The 16,488-nt window shown below is 38.3% G+C and overlaps 1 protein-coding gene across 39 annotated transcripts in view; it reads right to left on the bottom strand.

Moving 5' to 3' along the window:
- Positions 1-16,488, bottom strand: part of ABI3BP (ABI family member 3 binding protein) — a 267,443-nt gene that overhangs the window by 156,321 nt on the left and 94,634 nt on the right. For all 39 annotated transcript variants that reach the window (XM_086675588.1, XM_086675593.1, XM_086675570.1 and 36 more), the window contains exons 3-4: positions 12,923-12,991; positions 9,173-9,305 (exon numbers count right to left, since the gene is read on the bottom strand). In XM_086675588.1, coding sequence (XP_086531714.1) covers positions 9,173-9,305; positions 12,923-12,991 — 202 coding nt within the window. The remainder of the gene's footprint in view (positions 1-9,172; positions 9,306-12,922; positions 12,992-16,488) is intronic.

The raw sequence follows: 16,488 nt of genomic DNA, 5'->3' as shown, positions 1-16,488 counted from the left end.
GACAATCATAATTCCTTTCAACATCATTTAAGGCTTTTTATTTTATTGTGTATTTACCATAACATAGAGTCACAGACTTCCCATTATTGTCTGAGGACACTCAGGATCAAACGTTGATCATACCCTTTTCTGTTGATGATTAAATTTGGACACAAGTGCAACAAGTCTATTAAAAATATAAGTAACAGTCAGTGAATGTCATCAGACTAGACTTCTGGAAGACCTGCCTCCAGCAACTTGGACTTTAGGGAATGAGAACATTTCATGTCCTTGTGGTAAGAAACTACTGAATGGAATGTTTGGTTTAAATAACATTATCTTTGCTTGGATCTCCCTAATAGTATGAATATTGATAATAATGCTTACTGTAGTTTAAAAAAAAAAATTCCATAGCTCCTCTAAATGTAGGATTTTCACTCTCCAAAAAGAACAGGGGTTGGACTAGACAACGTATGGGATCCTTTTTGTTTCTACAAGTTTATTGTCTACATATTAGACCTTTATTCCAATAAACTACAGAGGCAGAACACAGGGTAGAAACCCCATAAACGTGATTTATGAAATAACTAGTAGTCAATTATACCAAGAGGAGAAATGGAGCTATGACAAGATAAATGTAGTCCGTTCACAAACTAGTCTGCTTGATGCATGTTATTGGTCATTGTTTGAACTTTCTATACTTTTTTCAGCAATATTTTTATTTCTGTAACTACTATTATATTTCCTAAAACATCCATTATATAGATTTTTTTTGTTCTCTTTATATCAAAGGACACTTCTGACACCGCCTTTGTCAATATTTTTGCTTCTGATGTAAATTCTGCCCTCACTCCCTTCTTCTTAAAGTGTCTCTGTCCATCACCCCCTCCCTGCCCCTCTCTGATTCTGGGGTTCTTCCTGCTGCCCAAACATAAATAAACATCTTGGTGATTTTATTCCATTTCCTTATTCCATTCACTCACTTCTGAGCCAAAAAATTGTTTACGTATTTTTCATTCTAACAAAAATGTAAAGAATTTTCATTTCATATTCCTTTTATCCCTGCTGTTGTTTAACACAAGATGTCTTACAAGTAATCTACCTTATCCTACTTTCTCATCACTCGTGATGCCTAAATCTCTTTGTAATCTGGTGTCTGATCTGTAATATAATAAAACCTCTTGATCCAACCTAGTGATTTAATCCTTCCTGAGTTTCCTCACTACCTTAAAATCTACTTCTGTTCAAATCTGTTCCTATTCTTGTTAGCTTCAGGCCCCTTCTCCCCTCAATCGGTTTTCAAGGCCAGTTAGGTTTCCCTGCATGATTCCTCTTTTACCTGTTTCTTCTTCATTTCTAAGCAGCACTTATGGGACCAGTTCAGGTTTTTATTATCTTTGGACTCTTAAAATAATTTTCAAACTGGTCACAAATTTCCAAAACTCTCTCCTTTATCCCCTAATGGTGGCTGGCTTAAACATCAACCAAAAGAATCAGTTTCTAGTGATTTTGGTGCTACCTAAAATGCAATACTCACCTGAAATGGCCGTTATAAAACAAAGCAAATAATATCAAAATCAACAAGAATAGCAAACAGTACCATTTACTGAGTGCTTACTGTGTGCCATACACTGTGTTAACCATTTTACACGCATCATCTCATTAAATTCTGACAACCCCATGAAATAGTGGTATTATTATCCCATTTTACAGATTTTAAAAAATGCCTTTAAATACCTTATCCAAGGCCATTCAGTTAATAATACAATAGAATTTTGAACATAGGTCAGTCTGACCAGAATTTGTACCCTCAATGCCTGTGCTGTTATCATTGCTGGAGATACTCACTGTGGACTCTAGACAAGAGATGTTGCATAAGACGTTCAAGAGCTAGATGACCTGACCTTAAGACTTGCTCTGTAGCATTCCACTTATTCACTTGTACATGTGTTGAGAACTGCTATTATAAAGCAGGATGCTAGGATACACATGCAATGGAAGATGAGTGGGACACTGAAAACTTCAAAAATGAGCTCACAGTATAGTGAAGGAGGTAGATGTATATATGGATAGAACCAAAGAAGTTGGGATGAAAAACAGAGGGTGCTGAGGGGAGCTGGGTATAGCCCTCTACACTTGAACTGTTGCAATGGACAAATGGCATTTTAAATCCAAAGGGTGTGACTTAAAGTTGGATATCCTACATAGGTCCAGGAAAGCAAAGTAGTCCAGATTTAAAACTCATGGCAGTAGCATGACTCATATATTCTTGGAGATAGATTCTATGAGAGATTCTACGATTTGTTTTACCAGGCAGTAGAAGCTGGTGGAGATTCTTCAGCCAGGGAATAAAGTTAAGCAGTGATGGAGGAGGTTAGACTTACCAGCAGTGGGAGAATTAGAGAGAGATTGGAGGGAAGAATCTCAAATAATACACTCAGTCCACACGAGTCAACCAAGGAATGACTCATGGAAGAAATGAAATGCAGAAAAAAAAGATCAAGGTTATATTTGTTTTTTTAAGTTTATTTTGAGAGAGAGAAAGAGAGAGAAAGAGAGAGAGTGTGTGCAGGCACACACACAAGGACGGGGCAGGGAGAGAGGGAAAGAGAATCCAAGCAGGCTCTGCACTGTCAGCACAGAGCCCAGCATGGGGCTAGATCTCACATACCTTGAGATTGGTAACCTGAGCCAAAATCAAGAGTGGGAGGCATGAGCCACCCAGGAGCCCCCAAAGTTAGTATTTCTACACAAGAATTGATGCAACTAGATTTCTTTATGGGATAAGTGTGCTAAGAAAAGCATTAATATAAATCAAAACTGAATTTCCTACCTTGAAGGAAATTAAAGTAATGGAAAGGAATTTTTTTGGTAGTACAGATTAAGAATTTAGTTGGAGTTTGAAGTACTAACCACCATTATTTGGTCATTCTAATGTAGATCATTACACCAACAACTGAAAATAGTCTTAGAACTTTGGAAATGAGTCAAGGTCAGATATTAGCCCTGCAAGTCACTTATATCCTTATCACTCCCATTGCTCTCTGTACAAAAGCAACATCAGCACATCCTGTGAGCTTTTAGAAATGCAGAACCGCAGGCTTTTCCTTATGCTCTGGAATAGAATCTGTATTGTAACAAGGTCTCTTACATGATTTACATGCATAAAGTTTGAGAAGCACTGTTTTACTTAAAGACACAGCATAGATGAGATAAGGGGGGAAACAGAGGAGAGATCCAAGGATAAAACTCTATTCCACTTTGGGAGGTAGGCTAACAATTAGCAATAGAGAGGAGAAAAAGGCCAAGAGAAACATTTCACAAAACATGTCAAAGAAAGAGTTCAAGAAAGACGGTGGCTGACAATTCCACTGAGAGGTTAAAAAGGTAAGAACTGAGGGGCATCTGGGTGGCTCATTTGTTTAAGTCTCTGACTTCAGCTCAGGTCATGAGCTCAGTTTGTGTGTTTGAGCCCCTCGTGAGGGTCTGTGCAGACAGCTCAGAGTCTGGAGCCTGCTTTGGATTCTGTTTCCCCCTCTCTCTGCCTCTCCCCCACTCACACTCTGTCTCTCAAAAATAAATTAACATTAAAAAAAAAAAGAGTATGAACTGAGAAAACACTTCTAGATTTAGCAATTAATTGGTCATTGGTGACCACAAAGAGATATTTCAATGGAATGGTAAAAAAGGAAAGGAAACCAGTGAAAGGGAATAAAGATTGTAGGGGTGGAACAAAAACCAGGTATGAGAGAACAGACCACTCTGAAAAGTACTGGAATGAAGAGATTGAAAAATAGCTTGGAAGAGCTAACAGAATTAACAGAAAATGTTGTTTGGTGATAGAGAAATCTTCAACCTATTTGCAAGCAAGAGGCATGGTCCCAATGACAGTGAAGGGGTAAATTTGAGAGTAAAGTCTTAAGGAATGTGGAAGGGACAGGATGATGAGCACAGTCTCGAGTCAGAAATGTGCTCCTTGGAAAGAAGAGAAGGAGGATGAATCTGGGGTGAAGAACGAGTGAGCTGATGGTGGATAATCTAAATTTCCTTAGTTTTGCAGAAGCCGGGATGGACTGGAGTAGGAAAAGAGCCAGGGAAAGAAGCCAGGATGCTATTTCCAGGATCCAGGGTATGGTGACAAGTGTCTGAATTAGAATTATTGGCATGAATGTGAAGAAGTAGAAAATAAAGACATTGATGTACTTCCCAAAGGCAGAACCATTATAACTTGGGGGCTTATTAGCTGTAGGAGAGGAAAAACAAAAAATGAATCAAGATTCAAGTTAGAGTGAATGGAGGAATGAAGGTACTTCAGAAAGTACTAAGATGTGGACCTGAAATATCAAGAGAAACAGTAGGAGTTCAATTTTGTCATGTGAAGTTTGAAGTACTGGTGAAAGTAAAGTGAAAATGCTGCTGTTTTACTTTTTATTCATTCAGTATATATCGACTGAGGGCCTATTATGTGCCAGATGCTGATCTAGGGACTGGGAAGATTAAGTTGGTTATGATACACATGGTTCCTGTCCTCACAGAGCTTAAAATTTACATGGAAAGACAAATGGATAATAAGGCATTGGGCTCAATCGAGAATTCAGACATCAAAAATATTTGCTTCTTAAAAACCTGGGAGGCGGGGGGACACAAAAAAAGAAAGGCCAGAGCCTGCTCTGGACCAGCCCAAAAGGAGGGCCCTCATTCTACATTAACAGTAAATAACTACAGTATGAAAGTGTCAGAAAATGTGAAAATGATTTCTAAACAAATCATAAAGCTTTAATAAGTTGGCAAAGGAGTGAGAACTAAAGCAATCTTGAACACTTTAACAAGTTGGAAACATGGGAAGGAAAAAATAAGCTATTAATGAGGGAATAAATTTGGTTAAAAACAGGTTTTACTCTTCATGGGCGCCAATTTGGAAAGGTTTCTTTTGCCCTTAGATATATTGAGGACAAATGTGTACATTCTTCCATTCAAAGAGTAAAAACACATCTACTTTCCAATGTGAATTCAGGAAAGGATTTAGGAACATGAATACCCATATGGACCCTATGCAAACAGTAACAGAGCCATGTGTTATGAAGGGTAACGTGATATGCCATTAATATTTCCAAACTTAAAACAAAATGAAACATAGGGGTTTTCTCACTTGGAAACTTACTGCATTGAGCTTTCATAGATTAAGTCGAAATCCAAGTATAAAGACAAAAAAATTTTCTTTGTATAGGATAAATAGGGCTGTATGCATCAATGAGAAAGGATGCCAATATTACACAGAGTGCCAGTATTAGAATTCAGTGCATTACACTGATGCCAGTTGGTGTTCCTAATGGAAGCTAAAGGCATTCAGATTCCAATGATTATTTAATAAAGTACTCCTGAAGGCAAAACTCAGCTATATTAATCTTCTGGTTTTCAAGAAGCAATCATTCCCTATAGCTACTATTATTCTAACCTACTGGCTTAGTCAAAATTCTAAAACAAACAAAAAAAACCCAGCATCTTGTAGGGTAGATTTCTCCAAGTCTGCTTCTAATTACATTCATTTAGAATCCTGGTGGATTTATTTGGGTGTTTATAATGTGCACAGTAGTTCTAGGGCCTTTCAACAAGGACCACTATTTTTTCTCAGCTACCACAAAGACTTTAAATTTCAGCTCTTTATTAACGGTACTAACTAGGAAGAAAGGAGGCATGTGTAAATGAAATCCGTAAGTACTCCAAATGCTTTCTTTTAAGCATTACCATTGAATTCTTCCCTGTTAGTCATGTCCTAAGAGTTTCCTATTTTTGTCCAGGATATCTTGATTGTCCCATTCATCCAGGTTTCAAAGTTTACAAGTATCTTGATATGTTATTATTGAATCTCAAGAAAAACACTTTATGCTAAGTAGAATTATCAATTTTGACTATTGTGATTTAATGGGCATGGCTCCATCTATTTGATGACAAGAGTAAAGCCAGGGTGTGTGGGAGATGAACAAGGGGGTTAGGGAGAGATACATGCATGGTCTGAGTAGCTTGGGTCTTCTAATCAATTGCCTTGGTTAATATCCTAGCTTCATCAGACCATCTGTTCCTCTCCTTCTCCCTGTATTATCTCTTTGTGCTATCAAACCATGGCAACATCTGTCAATTACAATCAGTATCAGATAAATTCCTTTATGAAGGGTAAGGCCAAATGGAACTGAACGAAAAATTTGAGGACAGGGGAAGAAATCATATCCAAAGCATGCTCTATGGATTTGTGGGTTAGTTAACTCCATGAATTTATCAAGCAAGTTAAGTAACTATTAAAATCAGCTTCATTTTGCTACAAGAGCTCCACATTTCCTTGCTTCCTTTTTTTGTTTCCCCTTCTGTCTTTAAATTAGAAACTCAAGAAACTGAAAAGGAGTAAGAAAGCAATCCGTAAATGTTAACCTTCTCAGCATGGTACCCTGGATCAATCCAGTAAAAGCTGGAATTACCACATGAAAGCCTATTTTGTCAAGAGTCCATTTTCCAAACAAAGTAAGTTAATGGACTTAGTGGTGGGTGATAAAGGAACATTTTAGTTTCTTTGAAACATCTCAAGCTTATTTTTCAAGAAATTTGGTTTTGGCACTATCTTCTACATGGGTTTTTCCAATAATTTCTTCCTTCAGAACTATGAACATGTGAAGGAAAATCTAATTTTTTTCTTAGTCTAAATTTCCTAATGAAAGTCATATGAAAGGTACTCTTGAGAACTTAGGAACATTTTTAAAGGTCTTTTTTTGGTTCAATTTAGACAAATAAAAATAAAACACTACACAAGAGATTATGTCCAAAAGTATATAAAAAGTATATGAAAAGTAATAGTGGATATTAAGACTCTAGTAAGATGCTGCTATGCTAGAACAGCGAAAATGCAAAATGCTGACAACATGAAATGCTGGTGAGGACATAGAACAATCCGAATTGTCCTATTGCTTACAGGAGTATAAATGGAAAAGTTAGGCGAAAAAAAAAGTTAAACATACATTTCCCCTGTGACCTAGCAATTCCACTTCTAAATATTTATATGAGAGAAATTAAAACATAGGTCTACAAAGTCTTAAAGAAAAACATTTATAAAATCTCAATTCATAATAACCCAAAACAAGACATAAGTAAGTACCCACCAATAAAAGACTAGATAATAAATTCTGGAATATTCATGTAACAGAATACCACTCAGAAGTGAAAAAAGAATGAGAGGTGCCTGGGTGGCTCAGTGAGTTAAGCATCAGACTTCAGCTCAGGTCATGATCTCGAGGCTCGTAAGTTTGAGCCCCACTTTGTGCTCTCTGCTCTGTCCCCCTCTTTCTCTGTCCCTCCCCACTCTTACTCTCTCTCAAAACTAAACAATAAAAAAAAAAAGGAATGAACTATAACACACACAATGTCATGAAAGAATCGCAAAAACATGCTGAATGAAAACAAAGGGACACATAACATGCTGTATGATTTCATTTATGTACAATTATAGATTAGGCAAAACTTATCTACAGTGATGGAAATCAAATCAGTGGTTGTTTCTTGAGAAAGGTACTATCTGGGGGAATGAAAAGGTTCTATTTCTTGATGGGGCATAGAATACATGATTATGTGCATTTTTCATATCTGATCAAATAGTGCATTATATTGGATTTAAATTATACCTCAATAACACATTTTTTATTTAAAAAGGAAATGAGGGCATCTGGGTGGCTCAGTCAGTTGAGGGTCTGCCTTCAGCTCAGGTCATGATCTCATGGTTCATGACTTTAAGCCCTGCATCAAGCTCTGTGCTAACAACTCAAAGCCTGGAGCCTGCTTCAGATTTTGTGTCTCCCTCGCTCTCCACCCCTCCCCCCCACTCACATTTTAACTCTCTCTCAAAAAAATAAACACTTCTTAAAAATTTAAAAAAATAAAAGTGGGATGAAACTTTTAAAATTTAAAAATCACTTTGAGTCCATTTAACTTTTTTTAAAAAATTTTTCATAGAATGCCTCAGTTGAAGAGAATTTGGAATCCTTGTCAGATGCAAAGTTTTCAATTAAAAACATTTTTTTAATGTTTATTTTTGAGAGAGAGAGACAGAAATCTGGAGAGGGGCAGAGAGAGAGGGAGTTACAGAATCCAAGGCAGGCTCCAGGCTCTGAGCTGTCAGCACAGAGCCTGATGCAGGGCTTGAGCTCACAAACTGTGAGATCATGACCAGAGCCAAAGCTGGACCCCTAACTAAGTCACCCAGGTGCCCCTGAGGTTTCAAATTTTAAAGGTAATGTAATAAATACTTATGATAAACAACCATTGTCTATCCCAGCTTCAGCATTCAGTACAGACCATACCAAATATAGGTGCTGGATGGATGAATGGCAATCATTTGAAAATACATTAGATATTTCTTATTTTGTCCAGTGCAGGAAGATAGGAGCTTCATTTCCAAACCTGTGCTTTTTCCTGTGTTTACATCTCTCCCTGTGTCTATGTCTCTAGTTTTCTCCAGCAGTGATTCTCAAACTTAAGTGGGCATCAGAATTTTCCAGAGGCTTGTTAGAACACAGATTACTGAGCCCCACCTTCAGAGTTTCTGAACATGAGAAGTGAATCCAACTGATTTTGGTGCTACTTGGTTTGGGGCAACACTTTGAAAACTACTGCTTCTAGTACTTCAACTGTCAAATCAAAGATCCATCCTCTTCCTACCAAAGATCAGTATTTCCAACTTTCAACCATCTTTCCTAACTGCCTTGGGCCTCATCCTCTGAGCTTTTATTACTCTTCTCACGGAAATTCCCCATTGCTATTTGGCTCATTCTCCTTTGTACTTTATTCTTTGGAAAGAAAAAATGCTTGCGTGTGTTTTCTATTCAGGTAGGTAGTAACTTCCTCATGGGGAAGGGCCCTCACTTAGTATTTTCATTCCCCTCACGCTTAGGACAGCCTGTATAGCTAATGGGTGATCTGTATGTGCTAATACCCCTGATATTTATACATTCTTCTAAAGCATGTACAGATACCAGAAAACCAAGAGGTAGGGGGCACCTGGCTGGTTTAGTGGATAGAGCATGTGACTCTTGATCTTGGGGCTGTGAGTTCAAGCCCCATGTTGAGTGTAGAGATTACTTAAAAAAAAACAAAAACAAAAACAAAAACAAGAGCTAATTTACAGGTTAAAAAAATCTTTTGTTAGATGAATTACCTGTCATTGGGACAGTGACTCGGCAATGTCCAGTCATGGTGTGGGTTAATGAGGAAACCCCAGGACAGGAATACAGAACTTGGTGACAGAGTGCCGACCACCAGCTGGAGAGGTTTGCGAGAGCGTGCTTTACCTGCGGAGGTAACATACGGGTAACAGTTTATTTTTATATTGGGGTAAAATGCATAAAAATGACTCAGGAAGATGATGAAGAATGTGAGCCATCCAGTGTCTTTTCATAGAGCACACCAATATTATTAATTTTGTGCCCATGAATTTAAGCATAAACCCAACAAAATATTATTTTGAGATTTATGTGTGTATGCATATATGTGTGTGTGTGTGTGTGTGTGTGTGTGTGTGTGTGTGTGTGTGTATATGCATATATGGGTAATGTATGGCATGTAAATTATATCCAGTCATACCCAGGTTTTATTTCTTGTGGGTTAGGGATGTATATGAAGGTCTTAGCTATTACCAGTGAAATGAATAATGCAAATGGATTCACTCCATTTCTTTTACAGATACAATAAAAGCATATTTGGTTCCCCATCCCCTACTCAAGACTATGAACTAGTGTGAAAGAATATCAAAGAATAGAAAGCTTAACATCTAGCTTGTAGGTTATATTGTTTTTTCAAGCCAATTTAGAAGCATAAAAATCCCTTGTCATACTATTACAGTAAGCATTTTTTTTTTACAGTTAATGTCTATATAGAAAATGTATGCACTTTTTTTTTTTTTTTTTTTTTACACATTCTTAATAATGCTGGGAGAGTGGAGATAATAAAGGAATCATGGTTCTTCTGATGGGACTAATTGGATTTGGGCAATGCCAAGAGATGGTGACAAACCACTTAAGATCTTCTTCCAGCATATAAGGGGCAGATATTTGCATTTTCAAAAAATATTGGAAACTTCAGGATTAGGGGACAGTGCAAAAGAAGAATGAAGATTCTTTGCCATGGAAACCAACACTGGCTCAATAAAAAAAAGTCTGTAAATAAAATAATACAGTATCTAATAAAATTATGCAGAATATAAAACATTCTATATTTTCATTGGACCCTGTCTTTCATTTCATGAAATGCCTGTTGTATTTGCTATAGGAAGAATTTGTGTTATTTTAATCTAACACAATAGGAACTAATAGGAAGGTACCCTTTGTATGAGCTTAGTGAAAGTTACCTGAACCAAATGCCCTTGACAATTTTGTCAGGCTTGCTGCTTCTATTAGATTTAAGTTCTGTCAGTTGTTACTGTGGTGAAAACCCTTCTTAGCCAAGAATATGTATAACCAAGTAGTGGCAGATTGTTTCCTTGTAACATAGCTGAATTTATTAAAAAGATATTTGAAATAATTGTCAAGGATAGCTGTTATTTTGTTGTAAACATGCATTTATCCTTCTCTATAAAATTTTCCAGTTCCACCTATGATACTACCTAGCATTACTATGATTCCAAGAGTCCAAGTCTGACTGCCTATGAGGGTAGATTAGAACCTGATGAGAGTGAGAGGTTTATGCTGTTTGAAAAAGCCCTGAAGGGATTCTGATATTCCTTTTCTAGCCCCTGATTGGTTCTCCCTAATGTAATACCACTATCTCATTCTACAAATGAAAACTAAGGCCGAGCTAAGTTTCAAGGGTATCCAAGTTCATACCAAGACTAGGGTCAAGACTCAAATTTCTGTCTTCTGAACTGTACCTTTGTTTTGTTGTTGTTTTTTTTTTCTATATCACTGGCATAGCTCACCATGTATGAATATAATGCCATTTAGAGACAAAAGATAAATTTTCCTTTCTCCAAGGGAACCTAAAGCCTACAAGACCAGAAAGTATTTATTTCACTAAGTATCGATCTGATACAAAACTGATCAAAATGTATGTGGTAAATGCAAATATAAAATGAATCAAGGGGCGCCTGGGTGGCGCAGTCGGTTAAGCGTCCGACTTCAGCCAGGTCACGATCTCGCGGTCCGTGAGTTCGAGCCCCGCGTCAGGCTCTGGGCTGATGGCTCAGAGCCTGGAGCCTGTTTCCGATTCTGTGTCTCCCTCTCTCTCTGCCCCTCCCCCGTTCATGCTCTGTCTCTCTCTGTCCCAAAAATAAATAAAAGTTGAAAAAAAAATTTTTTTTAAATGAATCAAAGTTAATACATTAGTCATTATATCATTCTCAAATTCACATTACCAAAAAAAATTACACCCGCTGCCTGAAAGGAAAGGTGGGGTAGTACAGTATATCCTGAACAAAATGAAACAATTTCCTGAGCCCATCATCACAAAGAGAAAAATAATTTCCAGACCAGTGCCATACAAGTCCCCACAAAGTGCTACTGAGTTGTAATCATTCTTTTGACGTCCCTTACACATCTTTGTGTTTTTGTATTAAGAAAGAGTTTGACGAATGTGAGGCCAGAATCCCATGGGTCCTTACTAATACTTCTTGACTCTATTAAATATTTTGAAATAAAGTCTTGAAATGGTGACTATCGTTGCAAGTTATAAGGAGTAACTGAAATTTCCCTGATGCTTTGGGATAATTTAAGGGGCCAGGAAAGGGGGTTTGTGTTTTTCAAAATGCTTGACTATTAACTGCTTCTCTAAAAAAGACATGAAAAACAACCGAAGGAGGGGAGGGGACTGTGGCAACCTATTTCTGGTAACTGGCTTGGCTGATGCGTCCAGAGGACAGGATTCACAACTGCAAAGGGGAGGTTTGCTCAGTGTGTTTAAAGATCTGTATGCTCCCCCCACCTCCATGCCAACCCTTTAGAAAGATCTAACAAAGGAGACCCTTTGTTGTTTGACATTTACTGTACTATAAAAGAGAAACATGATTAGGAAATATGTAAAGAATAATTGACATTAGAAAATGAAAGAGAAAACCAAACCTTTTTCTCACGTATCTACAGTTAGGGAGATTTAATACCAGACAGTAAAAGCATATTCACAGCTTCTACAGCCTCTTACAGCAAGGGTGGCTTATTTGATCTGAGAAGCAATTTTAGTAGTGAAATTGGAAAATGTAAGGTTTTTAATCTTTCTCCAGTCATGTAGAAAAGGCTTCTACTCACTTATTCCACATGGCATTTACTTTCCTGTTTCATGTCTCCCCATCCCTGGGAGTATCTGTGTTGTGTTGCTATTGTTTCATGAAAGCAGTCCTTGCTCTATTTGTTCGACTAAATAGAAGAGGTTTTGAAGGAAGAGATGAGGAGTCAAGTAAAACCCAAGTTCCAACCCATGTAACATGCCTATAAATGAGTTACGCTTTTGAAATGTGAACAGTCTCCTTTAACAAAGGTTAGACATCAGATTTTGCCCTTAAGATCCGGAAAGCACAATAGTGCATGGGTTCACACACTGCCAAGTAGAAACAGGCTAGCAGGAGCTAACTCTATGTGAGCACTTGTTGTGGGCCAGGCCCTGTGCTACGGGCCACACATGCATCAACTCCTTTAACCCTCACAACGGCCCTTGTATGCAGGGGAGAGGAGGTACACACAAGTCCAGTAATTTGCCTAAATTCCTCACGTTTGTATGTAGTGGTGCTGGGAGAAGGTCCCAAGCAGTCTCTACAACCAGACCATAATACTTGCAAGGAGGATTATCTGTTGACACAGGGCCTGCTGCGCTGTATATTCTAATCCATGCTCCTAAGGCTTCTCCAGTGCACTTGGTCTCCATGGGTAGAAATGAGAAGGCATGGCTTAAAGTTAATAAAAGCTTAAAAATGAACAAAATATACCTGAGCATGACTTCTTTTGACTTGGAGGAGGGGCAGGCCGCACAACAATCAGATACTTCGGTTCTGCATCTGGAAATGATAACATTATTTCTTCAGTAAAATTCTCTGAGAAGGAGCAACATTCACGACAGTACATCCATGTCCTGACTCAACGTTCCCCAGAATTAGTCATCATAACCACAGTACCAGTGGATGACAGGACCCAGGAATTCAGAAAGTTAATACTTCCTGAGGTTCAGTCCACTAAGTCTTTTAAATGAATATTAAATCCAGATTTTCAAAACCAAATGGACAGGAGTTGGGGAGAAGTCTTAAAAGAATCTTGCTAGACACAGATTTCATGTCACATTTTCATCAATTCTTTCCTCTGCAAAGAGGTTTTCTTTTAATCTGATCATACCCATTTTGTAACCCTATTCTTCACACTCTTCTGATGCTTCAGAATCAGAGAAGGAAAATCATACTTTCATAAGACACAACAAGGTCTCACATGCTGTGTGATCTGAAACTGCTCACTTCTCTGTTAATATCAATATTCTTTTTTTTAATGTTTCTTTATTTTGAGGGAGAAGGAGGGGGAGGGACAGAGAGAGGAGGAGAGAATCCCAAGCAGGCTCAGTATTGTCAGCGCAGAGCCCAACACAGTGCTTGATCTCATAAACCGTGAGACCATGACCTGAGCCGAAATCAGGAGTTGGACGCTTAACCCACTGAGCCACCCATGTGCCCCCACAATATGAATATTCTTAATGTTCCTTTTTTTTTTTTATCCTACTTGCATAATTTCTCAGCCTGTTATCATACTCAACCCATCCTTTTCATGAGCAATTTTTTTTTTTAACGTTTATTTTTTTGGGACAGAGAGAGACAGAGCATGAACGGGGGAGGGGCAGAGAGAGAGGGAGACACAGAATCAGAAACAGGCTCCAGGCTCTGAGCCATCAGCCCAGAGCCCGACGCGGGGCTCGAACTCCCGGACCGCGAGATCGTGACCTGGCTGAAGTCGGACGCTTAACCGACTGCGCCACCCAGGCGCCCTCATGAGCAATTTTTAAATAGAGTCACCATTTTGTGTTGGTATACTTTCAGTAAAATATGCCAATGGAAAATAAAGAAAATCTTTTAAAAATATTTAGCCTTTAAATAAATGATGTTTAAACAATCAGTATGCACTACATCAGGAACTAATAATTTATCAAATAATTTTTTAAAATTTTTTAATGTTTATTTTATTTTGAGACAAAGAGAACATGAGCAGGGGAAAAGCAGAAAGAAAGAGAGAGAGAGAGAATGTCCCAAGCAGGCTTCATGCTCAGCTCAACCCAGGACTCAATCTCACAAGTGTGAGGTCATGACCGGAGCTGAAATCAAGAGTCAGGCACTTAAGCAACTCAGCCACCCAGGTGCACCCAAAAGCTTTTTTTTTTTTTTTTAATTGATGTTTCCAAGATGGTTGATTTTAATATATACAAATAAGCCAAATGCACATTGGGCATACTAACTAGCATTTCCTAAGCACTTCTACTGGACTGATTGATGAATCTTATCTACAATAGTTCCTCAGTAACTTTGGATCCTGAAATTCATTCTATACCCAATTTCATTTGGATGCTGCAGTCAACAAGAGTTCACTTCTGCTTGCTCAGGCAGACCTCACATCTTCGTTTTGTTTTTATTTTGAGTGCAAACAGCTCCCCTCTCCATGAGTTTGGAACAGAGGTTTCTCTGCCCAAGGTTTTACAGAGCTGACCTTCTTCTCAGATACAGACAATGTGGCAATTCAGCCACTTTTAATGACTTGAGACTTTGTCTTTTACTGGACACTCCATACAACCTTATTTGTTATAACCTGCTACAGTAATTACACTCCATAAAATAAACCAGGTAACCTCTTGAACTGACATCAGAGCTTTGGCTGCTTACTGATAATTACCTCATGACCACAACACAGATAAGGGAATACTCATTATGTTTCAGATCTTGTGTTTGAAAGCCTATCTTGCTTAGAGGAGCTTATACAAGGAACACTTAACCTAAATCAAGGTCCCTAATAAGAATATAATGCATTTCCTGATTTTATTTGGGATATAAAGGAACAAATATTTAAAAAGTACCATATATTCAGTACTTTCTATGTGTAGACTATTTGTTAAGCACTTCACATTTGTGACTTAACTACTCCTCGTGGCAACCCTACTTGATACATACTATCATCACCCCAATTTGTAGATGAAGTTACTGAGGCAGGATCAGCTTTGTGGGCTGCAACATGCACCATCAAGCAGGGCCCCATGTCCAGAGGGGTCTCATGCTTGGTTTCATGCCCTGCTGTCACCATCTTGAAATTCTTAATAGTTAAATCTTTGAATCTGTGTTTTGTGAGGGAAGCCTGAAGGGACGATAAAGCACATGTGTGAGTAGACAGGAACCATATGCAGTTCCTGTGCTTTCTTTCCTTCACATTTAGCGGTTGAGATGCCCTATTAGGTATAGCATTCTGAGGGACCCCTTGTGGTAGGGTCCCCTCCCTAAGGAAAAGAAAAACCTCAAGGCAACCTGGCTACACGCATACGGGACAATATCCCTCACAACCTTGTAACATGAGACCACTTAATCAGACTACACGTTTGTGTGTTACCATATATATGGGAGAAAAAGAAGTAGAAAATATATTTAAAAAAAAAAAACTATGCCATGTGGTGCTTGGGGCTCAGTTCCTTGGGTACGAACCCAAGTGAGCGGTGCTGGCAAGAATAAAGTTGTTTCTTGCAAAGAAAAGCCTAGGTGTTACAACTCTGTGTGAGAATCCTACTACACCCTGAGGCAAGGGGATTCAGCAAGACTCAAAGGTAAAACAAGGTGAATCTATTGCATCTAGGACTGAGGGAGAGGGTGCGGAGGGAGCTGAGAGGCCACACTGTTCAATCAAACCCACACTGGCTTCGCTGCAGAAAGAAGGAAATGGCATTTCAATGCCAATGGCAGAACAATCTTATAGTATCCTTTCTCATTCATGTTAGTTGTACCCTATTTGCCAACCAGTTCCACTGAAAATGATGACCTAGAAGCAAAGGGGAAACCAGAGCAAGGCCCAATTCCCCCCAATGTTCACATTTTCCTCAATCATAATTAAGTCCAGGGCAGGGTTGTGGCAGCATGTCCACGCGCCAAGGAGTCAAGTAAAAAGAGCAGTTAATTTTGTGCACTTCCAGTCCTCTGGTAAGAATGAAGTACGTGTGCATGTATGAACTACCAAGAACAAAGTGTGGCATTTCAGTGACTCTGCTTAGGAGCTAAAGGCCCAAATTTGCATTTAAAATTAGCATTGCACAAGGTAAAGATAACTGGCAAAGTTCATGCTAATGATGTATAGTTTTAATTTACTTAATAGCATTAAATAGCAAATAAAATGATATCACAAGGTGAGAGAAACGAAGAAAGGAAAAATTTTATATTTTAGTATCTTTAATGACATTTTTCTCCTGTTTTTTGAAACAAGGGCCTCCCATTTATGTCGCATTTGGCCTTGCAAATTATACGGCTATCTAAATCTAGTCCTCAAAATG

Source organism: Puma concolor, chromosome C2, assembly GCF_028749965.1.
Source record: "Puma concolor isolate L17-30 chromosome C2, mPumCon1.1.hap2, whole genome shotgun sequence".
NCBI lineage: Eukaryota > Metazoa > Chordata > Mammalia > Carnivora > Felidae > Puma > Puma concolor.
The sequence above is the reverse complement of the archived record's forward strand: the minus strand, read 5'-3'. Positions and strand labels throughout refer to the sequence as shown.